Source organism: Hemitrygon akajei, unplaced genomic scaffold, assembly GCF_048418815.1.
Source record: "Hemitrygon akajei unplaced genomic scaffold, sHemAka1.3 Scf000096, whole genome shotgun sequence".
Lineage (NCBI taxonomy): Eukaryota > Metazoa > Chordata > Chondrichthyes > Myliobatiformes > Dasyatidae > Hemitrygon > Hemitrygon akajei.
In genome coordinates this window covers 275029-289965 of record NW_027331982.1, presented here as the reverse complement: position 1 = coordinate 289965, position 14937 = coordinate 275029, and the positions used below count along the sequence as shown (strand labels likewise).

The window sequence follows — 14937 nt, the reverse complement described above, 5'->3', positions numbered from 1 at the left end:
CGGAGATGTTTCGCTCCCGGTGGGGATTAACAGCTTTTATGCGCACATTGAAAAGGAGAATACAACTACTGCAAGGAGAGTCTCTGCAGCATCCACTGACCCTGGGATCTCTGACTCGGAAGCCGATTTCGGAAGGTCTTTCAATACGTTAAGTGCTTGCAAGGGAGCAGTCCCGATGCCGTACCTGGTAGGGCTCTGAAATTCTGTGTCAACTAACTGTCGTGTGTATTCAATGGTATTTTCAACTTCTCTTTGCTCTGATTGTAAGTTCCCACCTGCTTTAATAGGGAGAAGTCATACCAATTCCCAAGAAGAACAGGGTGAGATGCCTTAATGACTATTGTCCCGCAGCACTCAGTTCCACAATGAAGGACTTTGAGAGGTTGACTATGGCTTGAATCAACCCCTGCCTCAGCTAGGACATAGACCGAATGTAATTTGCATATCACCACTATTTGTCTACAGCGGATGCGATTTCATTGGCTCTTTCCGCGGCCATGGATCACCTGGAGGATAATAATGCTTACGTCAGACATAACACGATCGTTTGAACAGGTATGATCAAAAAGCTCCAGAACCTGGGCTGCCGAACCTATCACTGCAAATGAATCGTTAAGTTCCTCACCAGAAGACCACTGTCTGTGTGGAATGGAAATAATATCTCCACTTGGCTGATAATCAAGACTGGCGCAACTTAATGATGAGTGCTTATCCCACTGTTCTTTTCTCTCTGCATCCATAATTGTGTGGCTAGGGGCAGCTCTAGTGCTATCTCTAACGTTGCTGAAGACACAACTATTATTGTCAGAGTTTCAGATGGTGATGGAAGTGCGTAGAGGAGCGAAACACTTCAGCTTGTTGAGTGGTGTTGTAGCAAAAATCTTGAGCACAATGTCAGTAGGACAAGGGAATTGATATTGGACTTCACAAAGATTAAGATGAGGGGGCACACACCTGTCCTCAAAAAGGTGTCAAGATCTCTGAGCATCCTACCTGATCCCAACATTGTCTACCTTCAGATCGTTCATCTTCCAAAGAACCTTCTCTCTAGTAATGGTAACTTCAGACACTCATGACCCGTCAATACCTGGAACTTCCACCATACTGCTGATGTCTTCCACATGAAGATTGATGCAAAATACTTTTTCAGATCATTCACCATTTGCTTGTCCCACATTAGTACATCTTCAGCCTCATTTTCCAGCGGTCCAATATCCATTCTTTCTTCTCTTTTATGCATCTGAAGAAACTTCTGGAATCAACTTTTTATATAATTGTCTAGCTTACTGTCATATTCCATCTTTAACTTCATGATTTTTAGTTGATATTTATTGATATTTAAAAGCTTCCTCTAATTTCCCACTGTTTTTTGTTCTGTTATGCTCACTCTCTTTGGGATTGACTTCCTTTGTTAGCCACGGTTGTGTCTTCTTGTTTTTGGAACACTTCTTCCTCCATGGGACGGATATATCATGTGCCTTCTGAATTGCTTCCAGAAATTCCAGCCATTGCTGCTCTGCCGTCATTCCTGCCAGTGTTATTTTCCAATCAATTCTGCACACCTCCTATCTCATGCCTCTATAATTTCCTTTACTCCACTGTAATATTGATATATCTGACCTTAACTTCTCCTTCTCAAATTTCAGGGTGAATGCCATCATATTATAGTCACTTACCCCGATAGGGTTTTTTACCTAATGCTCTCTAATCAATTCCAGTCTATTGCACAATATGCAATCCAAAATAGCTGATCCACTTGTGGTCTCAACCACAGGCATTCAAGAGATTCCCCCTCTTGGAATCCCACAACATCCTGACTACCAATCCTACCTGCAAATTGAAATCCCCCATGACTATTGTAACATTGTCCTTTTGGCATGCATTTTCTATCTCCCGCTGTAACTTGTCGATCACATCCTTTTACTGTTTGGGGGTTTGTATATAACTACCATTAGGGTCTTTTTACATCTTCAAAGCCCGATGCTCCAAAGAGGCACATCCATCAGTTAGGAACCGCATCACTCATGCCATGCCCAATTCTTATTGCTACAGTTGGGGAGGAGGTACTGGAGCTTGAGGACATTCACACAAGGAACCACTTTTTCCCCTGTGTCATTAGCAGAATACAATGCAACCGATGGATGAATATGAAATATATAAGGATTGTCGATATCAACAAACAATGAAAATACCTCATTCTGCAATAAAGGGAAATGTTTAATTGGAATTTACTTCAATGCTTAAGAAAATCTGCGATGCAATCGTCAAAATGCAGCAAAGTGATAAACGCTTTCGCTATACCTATATTAATATTCTTTTGGTGCAATATGTTGGCCTGTTACCGATCTGGAAAACTTACAAAGAAAAAAAGAGGGACTGAATGAAAAGTTTTAGGAATACATTATGTGCACTCGAACGCACTGAGGTTAAGCAATAGCCTATAACTTTCCTTTGGACTTGGAGGAAATTTGATGCGGCAGGGCTGAGGCCGAGAGCCAGGAGAATCCCGAAGTCCAATTCACTTGTGCACCAGGCCGAGTTGGAAATGTTGGGTACAGTTCCCCGGAGTATTGAAGCGACAGAACCAGATCTTTGGAAGGCACTGGGTGCCGGGTTGAAATTGAAAAGTTGGGTACAGGACGATACCGGAGTCTACGCCCCCAGACCGTATCGAAGTGAGTGAAGTGGTGCTTGGATGATGATTTAAGCTCTTGGCCAGACTGATAAACGTTAGAGTATCAGGGTCTGAGGCGAAAGAGAGGGGCGGTTCAACACTGAGGAGTCCAGTAGAACAGAGGGATCTAGGAATACAGATACAAAATTCCCTAAAAGTGGCGTCACATCTAGACAAGAGTAGTAAAGAGAGCTTTTGGTACATTGCCCTTTATAAATCAAAGTATTGAGTATAAGAGTTGGAATGTAATGGTGAGGTTGTATAAGACATTGGTGAGACCGAAATTGGAGTATTGTGTGCAGTGTTGATCACCTAATTACAGGAAGGATATTAATAAGGTTGAACAAGTGCAGAGAAGGTTTACCAGGATGTTGCTGGGACTTGAGAAACTGAGCTACAGAGAATAGTTGACTAGTTTAGGAATTTATTCCCTGGAGCGTAGGAGAATGAGGGTAAATTTGATAGAGGTGTATAAAATTATGATGGGTATAGATGAGTGAATGCAAGCAGGCTTTTTCCACTAAGGCTAGGGGAGGAAAAATAAACAGAGGACATGGGTTAAGGGTGAAGGAGGAAAAGTTTAAAGGGAACATTGGGGAAGGTGCTTCTTCTCGCAGAGAGTGGTGGGAGTGTGGAATGAGCTGCCAGATGAAGTGGTAAATGCGGGCTCACTTTTAACATTTAAGAAAAACTTGGACAGGTACATGGATGAGAGGTATATGGAGGAATATAGTTCAGGTTCAGGTCAGTGGGACTAGGCAGAAAAATGGTTTGGCACAGCCAAGGAAGGCCAAAAGGCCTGTTTGGTGCTGGAATGTTCTATGGTTCTATGGTTCTAAAAAGATAACGAATGGAAGAGCATGTCCTTCCATGGAAGATATCGCCACGATTTGAGCAGACTAGATTTTGACAAGAACGGCTGGCTCTTAATTGAAGGTTTCATCCCAGAAACAGAAGGATTTCTTATGGCAACATGGGAACAGTTGGTTAGCACGAAAATATCTAAAATACAAAAACAAAAGACCAACAAATTGAAGATGATAAATTCAGACAAAGACAAGAGATACAATCCAACACATTACAAGATCCTGCAGCATTGATTAATTACAGTGGAAAGCATCATTCATCAAAATATTGCTTCACAGTGCACATTCTTAAAAGACACAGTACCTTACTATAAATACAAACCTGATTCAGTTTTAGAATCAAAGTCCTGCAAATTACACTATGGCTGATCCATCATTACAGAGAGGACAATGTATCCAGGATAAAAAGTCAAGAAGAACTTACTTACAGAATAGACATAACCATTCCAAACACACGTGACATACAGAAATCAATTGCTGAAAAACACCAGAAATCTGCTGAATTAGCAAAATAAACTGAAAGACTGTGCAGCACGCTGTCCCAATAGTAATATCTGCAACTGGTATCATCCCAAAGTCACTACATAATAACATTAAACAATTAGTTCTACAAAGAAATATTTATGTAAATCCACAGAAAGCAACAATGTTAAACACCACTAGAGTAGTCCGGAATTTCCTATCAATTGAGAGATGAGTGTGTTTGGCTTGCCTGCGCCTCAGGAAAAACCAGTTTGAGCCTAGAAAAAATAAATCATAACCTATTAATAAAGCAATTCTTACCCTGACGATGTAGTTCATAGTGCATTACAATGGGATAAAGTGCAAACTAGGAAATAAAAGACAAAATGAAGGTTCAATATAAAGGCTTTGCATTGGTGTTTAAAAGTGACAGCTTCAGTCTGCATCCTTTACACATTAGTAGCAAATATCCGAGTCTATGCGGTTTATATATATGTGTTTATCTGTACCTCAGACATTTGCACAGTACAGTAGTTTTAGGTGAGGATCTCTGCAGTTTAGGAGCGTAGTTCAATTAAAATCTGACCTGCCAATGACCCTTTGGCCTTGTACCTTATTGTCTGCCTGCTCTGCATTTTCTCAGCAACTGAAACACTGTTTCCCTGAGCTATTCTATTCTCTTTTTCCTTGTACGGCCTCATTGCACCGATATGATGAAATGATGTATTTGCATCTCATGCAGAAAGGTTGTCTATTGTACCTCGGAGCATGTGCCAATAATATGGCAATTTACTGATTTATTGTTGTCATCAATACAGCGCCTCACAGAGTGATCGTCACCAGTTGCCAACACTTCACTAAGCTCTCTGACAAATACGACGTCCATCACTGAGACGCTTCTGGTCTCTCCCATTCATGGAGATTCATCTCCACTTTTCCACCCCTCCTCCATCACTGAAATTGAAAACTATCAGCTTTCTTTCTTCTCATTCCGTTGGGTTATCATTACAAAACATCACTGTGACTCTCTCCACAGAGGCTGCCCGACCGGAGTATTTCCCGCATATTCTGCTCCTGTTTTGATGCAAGAGTAGTGGACACTTACCAAAATGCACAGTGTCCTGCTCTCCATATTTCCACAGCAGATGAACATTAACATCGTCTGATAATGATGCAAACAATGTGTTAAATAGTGTGAAATGTTGTTGTGTTGGATGTGCAGTCAGGATTGCAATAGGATATCAGGGGAATGTTCGCCTTCACATGTAACTAGATAGATAGATAGATAGATACTTTATTCATCCCCATGGGGAAATTCAACGTTTTTCCAATGTCCCATACACTTGTTGTAGCAAAACTAATTACATACAATACTTAACTCAGTAAAAAAATATGATATGCATCACAATATCAGTATTGTATCTTTTCTAAGACATACATCGCTGTTAGTTCCGATGTCTGTGAACAGCATTTTATTTTATGTCCTAATATCCATGGATGCAATGAATCAATTCATGTAATCTCAAACACTGAATCTTGAAATGCAGTTATAATATTCTTTGTCAGTTGAGCTACTGAACTTTTTGACTATGTTCTCTGTTCCCATGAAAGACGTTCAACAGATACACAAGGAGACTCTGCGGGCACAGACTGAAACACTGAGAGTGAACACAATCCTGATGAGGGAGAAGGTGAAGGTTTTCCAGCTGGTTGATCGATACGCTGAGCTCACGGTCATTTCTACTGTTCAACATCGGAGTCTGGTGGAACATGAGCTACTGGCAAGAGGCAGAGTCCACGAGGAGTGGAGACAGAAGCATCTCAGTGGAGAGCTGGAAAAAATCGGCATAGATCACTTGTTCCAGAGCACCTTTTCCCAGATTAAATCCAAATCTGGGAGTTCTGCAGCATTGGTCGGAATCCCTGGGATTGGGAAAACAACAATGGTGCAAAAGATTGTTTATGACTGGGCCGCAGGGAAAATATATCAGCAATTCCAGTTTGTCTTCAGTTTCAGATTCCGGGATTTAAACACCATTAATTGTCGAATAAACCTGAGGGAACTGATTCTGTATCAGTATCCTTACTTTGGGAACATCCTGAGAGAGGTCTGGAAGAACCCAGAGGGATTGCTGTTTATATTCGATGGTTTGGATGAATTTAAGCACACAATTCATTTTGCTGACAATCGAAGAGACACAGAATGCCACCACCAGTGCTCAGATCCCGAGTGGTGGTGTGAAGTGTCTGACATTGTGTACAGTTTAATCCAGGGTAAGCTGCTCCCAGGGTGTTCAGTGCTGGTGACCAGCCGAACCACTGCATTACCCTTACTGGAAAAGGCAGAGATTAGTGTCTGGGCTGAAATCCTGGGATTGGTTGATGAAAAACGGAAGGAATATTTCATCAGACATTTTGAAGATCAGACAGTGGCAGCAGCTGTTTTCAAATATGTGAAGGAGAACGAGATCCTGTACACCATGAGCTACAACCCCTCCTACTGCTGGATCCTTGCTCTGGCACTGGGTCCCTTCTTCACACAAAGAGTCAGGGACCCGCAGCGATTTCCCAAGACCATCACCCAACTGTACTCCTACTATATTTACAACATCCTGAAAAACCACGGCCGTGAGATTGAGAACCCCCGTGATGTGTTACTCAGGGTTGGTCAGATGTCCTTCAGAGGAGTGTATGATAGGACGATTGTGTTTACAGATGGAGATTTGATCAAGAACAATCTTCAGCCTTCCCAGTTCATGTCCGGGTACTTGATGGAGCTATTGGAAGGAGGGGATGCTCCCCCATGTGTGGTGTACACATTCCCACACCTCACTATCCAAGAGTTTGTAGCTGCAGTCGCACAATTCCTGAATCCACATCCCGGGGATATCCTGAAATTCCTCACTGAAGCCCAGAACACGACAGATGGGCGATTTGAGGTATTTCTCCGTTTTGTTGCTGGTCTCTCCTCCCCAATGACAGCTCGGGGCCTGGAGGAGTTTCTGGGTCCATTTCCTCATGAAACAACCTGCCAGGTGATTGACTGGGTGAAGGAGGAGGTTAAACGCCAGAGTGGAAACACGAGGAGTGAAGCTGGTAAAAAGAGCCTCCTGAACACATTGCACTACCTGTTTGAGTCTCAGAATCGCTGGCTGGCTCAGGCCGCACTGGGATCTGTGAAAACACTTTCATTCAGTGAAATGACACTGACTCCGATTGACTGCGCAGTCCTGTCTCATGTCATCGGAATCTGTGATACAATAAAACACCTTGACGTGGAGAACTGTCACATTCAGTGTGAAGGAATCCAGCGGCTGGGACCCGGGCTGCACAAGTGCCAGGAGTTGAGGTAACTTGATTTGTATCTCTGAACTATGAAACTGTTCCATTGTGCTGTTTCAATGTAAAACGATTTGGGTAAAACTGTAGGATATCAGGTAATAAAAGATTGTGTTAAATGACCAGGGTATAGGTCAGTAATTCCCAAGGACCGGAGGGTTCTGTGGTTCCTTGTGAAGGGATGTTGGAGACTTCATCAGATCAGTGGACAATGGCCATTGGTTTAATGGTAGTAAATCACAGGAATGGCCGTGTTTCTCACTGCCTGTGACACGTCCATTGACAATATTCCTTCTCACTGTTACTGATACCCAGACCGACACTGACTGCAGCAGTGGGTCTGAGATTCACTCCCCCTTCCCGGTGAGGGCCAAGAGACCGTCAGCAGACTGTCCCAGTGAGAAGGAAAGAAATATCATTGTGAAATTGTCCTCCCCTGCCCTTCCCCATGTGTGACTATCACCAACACTCACTACTAGATATTCAGACTCCATGGGCTCATCTCCCCTTCCAAATTTGGGTCTCAGTTCAGACACACCCCTCCCGTGCAATATTTTACTGGATCAACCTATCATGTTGGACTCTTCCCCATTCTCCTTCCTCCTGTTGGATCTCTCTTCCCCATCCCCTTCCACCTGCATGTTCTGTCTTCCTATCCCTTTTCCTCAGGTGGTGCCTCTTCCACATCTCCTATCGGAATTATAATTTGTGAATTTATAATTCACAAATCCTCCTCACTGTGGGTATATCTCCCACATTTCTGCCCTGACCCTACCAATGCTCTCAAGTCAGTAACACTTCTTTTCACCGTCTGGGAGTGAGACAGAATGTGTGGAGTTTACAGGGTCACACCGACAGACTAAATTACTGACATTCGGTGAATACCCTGGAGCTGGTCAGTGAGGGACATTGACAGTGATGGGAACTCCAATCAGTGATTTACTGAAGATTTTAATGTTTCCTGAAATATCCGAGTGAGAGATGTTTTCTCAGACTCATGGTTTTTGAATCACTTTTTTCATCAATTTGTCTGTTTGGCTTTAGACTTGGGGCAAATAAACTGGGAGATTCTGGAGTGAAACTGGTGTCTGCAGCTCTGAGGAACCCAGAGTGTAAAATACAGCAACTGTGGTAAGTACCAGGCTGTCGGAGATTGTGTTTACCGTCACTGGGTGTCTGACACTGAACATTAATGTGATCAGTAATTGTGTTACTGAAAAACACTGGGGATTTGTACTGTCTCCGGTCTCTCTGTGTCCTTCACCCTCACTCTCTCTCATCTCCAGGCTGAACCATGTTGGTCTCACAGATTCTGGTGCCGTGGATCTCGTCTCGACTCTCAGAACAAACCGATTACTGACGGAGCTGAACCTGAGTGAAAATGAACTGCGTGATTCAGGAGTGAAACTGGTGTCTGCGGCTCTGAGGAACCTGGAGTGTAAAATACAGACACTGGAGTAAGTACCAGACTGTTGGAGATTTTATTTACAGTCACTGGGTGTCTGACACTGAACATTAATGTGATCAATAATTGTGTTACTGATAAGCACTAGGGGTTTGTACCGTCTCCTGTGTCTCTGTGTTATTCACTGTTTGCCTCCCTCATCTCCAGGTTGAGGGATGTCGGTCTCACAGATTCTGGTGCTGAGGATCTCGCCTCCGCTCTCAGTACAAACCCATCACTGACGGAGCTGGACCTGAGTGATAATAAACTGGGAGATTCAGGAGTGAAACTGGTGTCTGCGGCTCTGGGGAACCCGGAGTGTAAAATACAGAAACTGGAGTAAGTACCAGACTGAGGGAGATTGTGTTTACGGTCACCGGGTGTCTGACCCTGAACATTAATGGGATCAGTAATTGTGTTACTGATAAACACTGGGGATTTGTATCGACCCTGTCTCTCTGTCTTTCAATCCCACTCTCTCTCGTTATCTGCAGGCTGAGGAAGGTTGGCCTCACAGATTCTGGTGCCGAGCATCTTGTCTCCGCACTCAGTACAAACCCATCACTGACGGAGCTGAACCTGGGAATTAACTCCCTCACAGACCGATCTGCACCCGCTCTCTGTCGCCTCATATTGACCCTCCCAAATCTGGAGTGGATCCGGTGAGTGTTTGTGTTAACGTTCAATGTGATAAAATATCAGGGGTATTGGTCTGTGAGCATGTTGAAACATTATCCCCGTCCCCTGTTACTGACACTGATGTGTAAACTGTTTATTTCATCTCTGTTCTTCAATGTGTTTCAGACTGGTGGGGAATCGGTTCAGTGAGACCGGGGAGAAGGAACTAAGATCGGTGCAGGATCACAGACCTGGACTGATAGTGATCCTTTGAACATCTGAATGCGTGAACATCCCCACACTTATGGTGACATTTTCACCGATTCCCCAAGCTCCTCTTCAATGCCCGCACTCCAGGTTTGATTCCTAATGATTCTAACGGAACGGGCTCTAGTCTCGCGCTTTGTGACTTTTGAAGCTGTCCTGCAGTGACGTATTTCCTCCTCTTGTCCAATGCCGCTGATTCTGACGCATGACCAAGTTCGAGATCTCACACAAGTTAGGCTCTGCGGAATTACACAGTCAGGAAGAGCCCAGTGGCCGGGTTCATTCTAGGACACGAGTATCCCGGGGTGGGATTATCCGGGGAGAGAATCCTTTTGTTTACTTTGCTGAGGACAGTATTTTCGGCTGTCTGGCCGATACAATGATGTTAAATTGACAAATACTTCGGCAGTGACCCTGGATCTACAGGGATCTCTGAATTGTGATTTTATAATCATCGGTTCCCCGATGCAGAGTGACGGTGAGAAACAGGACTGATGATTCAACATGTCATTCGGTGTCGTCGGTCAGTTAATTTTGTGTGACTGTGAGTGAGTCGGGAGCAGTTTATTTATTCCCGCACGTTACAAGCTCACACATTGTACATTTGTCATGATGAAATCAATAAACCGCTGTAACTTCCTGTCTTGTCGGACTTTAGAGGAGAAACAGTGACCTGGGGTTACTGCTGCCCCCCAGCACCCGGTGAACTGAAATAATGGGTCTGAGCTCCTCACACTGGTACAGCAGCGTCTCAGCTGAGGGATGTCAGTCTGGTGGCGTCTGGTCTTCAGGACCTCTTCACTCCTCATCCCCCAGTCAGTCTGACACACCACTTCCTCATACCCCAGAATCACGCACTCCCCTAACCCCCGCCTTCCTGCGTGCTCTCCTTGCCCCCGCAGACAAATACGACAAAAGATATTGGAAGCTCATACACTGTATGATATCTGACCTGCATCGACAAAGGTTGCGAACAAGACAGGGATGGGGAATCGAACAGAAGCAATCAACACGGAGTGAAGCTCCCTCTACACCGCCCATCTCATACTCCCGGTGTCTGACACTGACTAAGCTCCCCACGAAGGATCCCATTACACACTCCCAGGTCACACACATAGTGAAGCTCCCTCCACGCCGTCCCAATACACACTCTCCGTGTCAGGCTCAGAGTGAAGTTCCCTCTGCATCTCCCAATCACGCACTCCCATTGTCAGACACTTACTGAAGCTTCTCCTGCATATTCCCATGACACACTCTGAGGATCAGTCACAGTTTTAATCTTCATCCTCCCCATCTATTCACACAGTCCCGGTGTCAGAAATAGAGTGTACCTCTGTCCACATCATCCCATCATACATTTCCGGGTCAGACGCAGAGTGGTTCATAAAACACAGTCCAATCACACATTCCCAGGGTCAAACACAGAGTAGACCTCTCACAACGGCATACCATCACACACTTCCGGGGTTAGGCAAAGGATTAAGCTACCCCCAACCTTTCAGAACGCACACTCCCAGTGTCAGACATAGTGTTAAGCTCCCAAAACACTGTCCCAACAAATAGTCCTGGAGTCAAGCACTGAGTGAAGATCCCTCCGCATCGTCCCATCATACACTCTGGGGCTCGGATGCAGAGAGAATTCCCTCTACCCTGTCCCATCGCACACTCCCAGAGTCGGACTTTGAGAAAATCTCCCTCCAGACAGACCCATCATAAAATTCCTGTGTCAGACACAGAGAGTGGCAGCCTCCATGACATAGGAAGGGAAAGCAAAGAGGTCCTGAAAAGAAAATTTTTAAATCCAAGTCGAAAGCTGAGAAGCAGGACCTCCCAGTTGGTAATTTCTGGATTGGTGTCTATGCCACGGACTTGTGCAGAACTCTGTGAATGTTAATTTGCATGTGGAGTCAGTGGCGAGGAAGGTTCTAGAATGCAAGAGCAGGGATGCAATGTTGAGGCTTCACAAGGCACCTGAGAGGTCTCACCTTGAGGATTGTGTACAGTTTTCGGCTCCTCATCTTAGTAGAGATAAGCTTGTGTTGGAGAAGTTCAAGAGGAGGTTCATTAGGATAATTCCAGGAATGAAAGGTTTATCATACCAGGAACTTTTGATTGCTCTGGGTCTGCACTCGCTGGAATTTAGAACGAAGAGGAGGATCTCGTTGAAACCATTCGAATGGTGAAAGGCTGAGGCAGAGTAGATGTGGAAAGGATGTTCTCCATGTTGGAAGAGTCTAGGACAAGACGACACACCCTCAGGTTAGAGAGGCGTCCCTTCAAAACAGAGATTCAAAACCAAAGGGCGGTGAATTTGTGGAATTGCATATGTAACCCCCTGGGTCGCCTCAGGCTCGCTCAGCTCGTTCTCGTCTAGAGGGAGCAGCCTTCGGCCCCGCCAAACTGGGTAATCAGCTTGTGTGGATGCTGTGTGATGTCCCCGCCTCGCCATAAACAGACAGTACACCATATGCGATTAAATGAGTACAATTTATAAAGGTTACTATAACTAAGTGATTAATAACGATACAGTATATATGAAGGAAAATCAATAAAGAAAAGGCGCCAAACTTATCAAAGTCCAAACCACTTCGTGCACAACCGTTGGAACTCAATTACTGAAGTCTTCTGGCCACCATTCGATCCCCTCCGAACTCCTCGACTCGCAGCTCAGGACCACCCGAAGTGGTCAACCAAACACATCTATCGTCGTCTCCTCTCCTCAGGGTACCTCCTGACCTCGGACACCCCCCCCCCCCACTTGGGGTCCGTTCCTCGCCCAGTTTACAGCATCGCGTCCTCTCTCTCTCACCCCCTCGCGCCGATCTGCCCAAAAGCCTGCCAACAATAGCTTACAGACTCAGAAGAAAAAACAACATTAATCCCAATTGGTTTACAAAGGAATACTATTCTCGTTATCAGTAAATTTTAACCCAAACAAGCTTCTAGCACTCTCTCGCAACAAAGAAGTATTCCTACTTTTAACAAAACAAAGAAGCCATTTTGATTACATACACAGTAACAAAGAAAAAGAAGAAATCCCCTTTACACTTATACTGCTGTGGAGGCCAGATCGTTGGGTGTTCTTAAGGCAAGGATTTATTGGTTCTTAATTGGAGATGGCATCAAAGGTTACAGGGAGAAGGCCGCGCAATGGGGTTGAGGAGGAGGAAAAAATGATGTGCGACGATTGCAAGGCTGATCCTTCTCGATGGGCCAAATGGCCTAATTCTGCTACTATGTCTTAAGTTCTTATGGTCCGTGGAAACGGAGAGAAGGTTAGACTGATCCATGGAGCAATCGCTGGTGGTGGGGTGGGGGGGGGGGGGATCCCCGACACTGCTGGGGTTGGCTGTACTGTTGAGCTCGAGGATTCTCTGGTCCTGATGTCAAACAGGTGAAAGCGCGGTAATGCGACGTTGGGCTGTGAGGGGGAGCTCCTCGATGGAGAGTGGGGAGTCGTTGTATGGTCTCAATTTTCCTCGGTAGATTTCTTTAACGATTTATTGAATAACCCAAACCCAAACCACATGCAAAATATAATACAATTTATATTTTACTGTGATTCACTCTGTTCCAGCAGCCTCTCTTCACAAACGGAGAGCATATTCTGATTGCACAGCCCCCTGTTAGTACCCGAAGTAATTCCTCTGTCCCGTCATATCTTCACGGACCGTCGGTCCCCAAATTAATTCTATTGCCTCGTGTTATCCCTACAGCCCCATATCAGTTCCCAAACTAATCCCACTACCCTGCTCATTTCCCCTGTCCGTGTCAGACCTTAAACTAATCACACTGTCGCAGTCTCTCGCAACAGCCAGGGTCGGTGCCCGAGCTAATCACACTGTCTCACTCTCTCCCCACAGCCCGTGTCAGTCCCCGAACTAATCACACTGTCCCACTGTCTCCCCACAGTCCTGTGTCAGTCAGAAATAGAAATATAGTCAGCAGCAACTCTCTGAATGCGCCATTCTAAAGATGCTGTGCAGGATATGGTTCAGCTGCAACAGATCAGATGCCCCCGAGCCCACATCCCATTCTTCCGATGCTATGTGGGATACGGTCTGTTTGGAAGTGGAAAGCAGGAATTCAGAGTGTTGCGGGCTCAGTCTCTACACTCCGGCTGGAGGACAATTATGAAATGGAATGGCGGTGGATTGGTGATCTTCCGACAAATTAGAGCGATGCGCGGTGAGCAGTCGATCACTCCTGTAAACAACACCATTTCCATTATTAGAGGTGAAATAGCTGAAGGGATTGTTTGTAGCCGTGACAAAGTGGAGTCAAATGATACAAAACACAATTTAACATTTACTGACTTATGTTAAAACAGACCTATGTGTCGAAAATAGACTGGACCGTCATTTAAATAAGCTGCCACGTTGTTATAAGGTCGAAGTGTCTGCACTGATAGAGACTCGGAGCTGGAAAAGCAGAGACCAGCATCACTTCAGAAAGCCTAGCGAGGTGAAATTATGAAACAGTGACGATATTGGCACCAACTTAATTGACAAAAGAAGAAAACACTGCGATCGAGATATGGAAAATGGAAATAAAACCATTAGATGCCTGAATCCTCCATTCCGGAAACACGTTTCAGCCGACGGTAGCATCTGTGCTCAGTAACAGTGCGGATACCGCAGCAGAGTAACGACGGCACCGTACATAAAGTAACCAGCTCCGGCATCTTACCGGGGACACCAACCGCTACAAGTGTGGGATAGAAAATGGCCGCGATGTAGTAAATCGTCGAATATCCCATATTCCGTCAAAAGCGGCGTTCAGTTGTACGGAACGTTTCAGCTGCTCAGATGGACTGGTGATCGGTTTAGCAGACTTTTATTGAGGTGAGAGCAATTCCGCTGGGGCAATTAGCGTGGGATTCACGTCAGGGCCATTAGTGACAAACAACTGCAGAAACACTTACGTTAATCTATTTTTACTCGCTGTTCCCGTGTAATGAATTTCTCTCCTCAAGGGATATTGCAATCTATTTACTGTAAAACAAAATATGATGTGAATTTTCCATGAAACCTGAATTCAGCTATTTAAATAGAATATTTTTATATCATTGTTGCTTTAAAACAGGCATTCATCTTGGAATCGATTTATTTTGTAACGTTTGTCGGAGCACATTCGCTTCTGAAATTGAGGGAAGGAGTTTGTTCTGGCGGGTGAAATGGAGAACACTTCTTTATTAAAGGGAAACATTCGTTCATTCTTTTCTTTTGTTTGTTCCAGTCATTCCGGGCGGTGCGAGTGATGGAATA

At 44.7% G+C, this 14937-nt stretch overlaps 1 protein-coding gene across 1 annotated transcript in view; it reads left to right on the top strand.

Annotated features, from left to right (window-relative positions):
* LOC140722979 (NACHT, LRR and PYD domains-containing protein 3-like) overlaps positions 1–10181 on the top strand; it is a 32563-nt gene extending 22382 nt beyond the window's left edge. Inside the window, exons 7-12 of the mRNA XM_073037603.1 lie at positions 5614–7351; positions 8386–8472; positions 8628–8798; positions 8954–9124; positions 9280–9447; positions 9590–10181. Of these exons, the coding sequence (XP_072893704.1) occupies positions 5614–7351; positions 8386–8472; positions 8628–8798; positions 8954–9124; positions 9280–9447; positions 9590–9677 (2423 nt within the window). The 3' untranslated portion in view covers positions 9678–10181. The remainder of the gene's footprint in view (positions 1–5613; positions 7352–8385; positions 8473–8627; positions 8799–8953; positions 9125–9279; positions 9448–9589) is intronic.
* The last annotated feature ends 4756 nt before the right edge of the window (positions 10182–14937 follow it).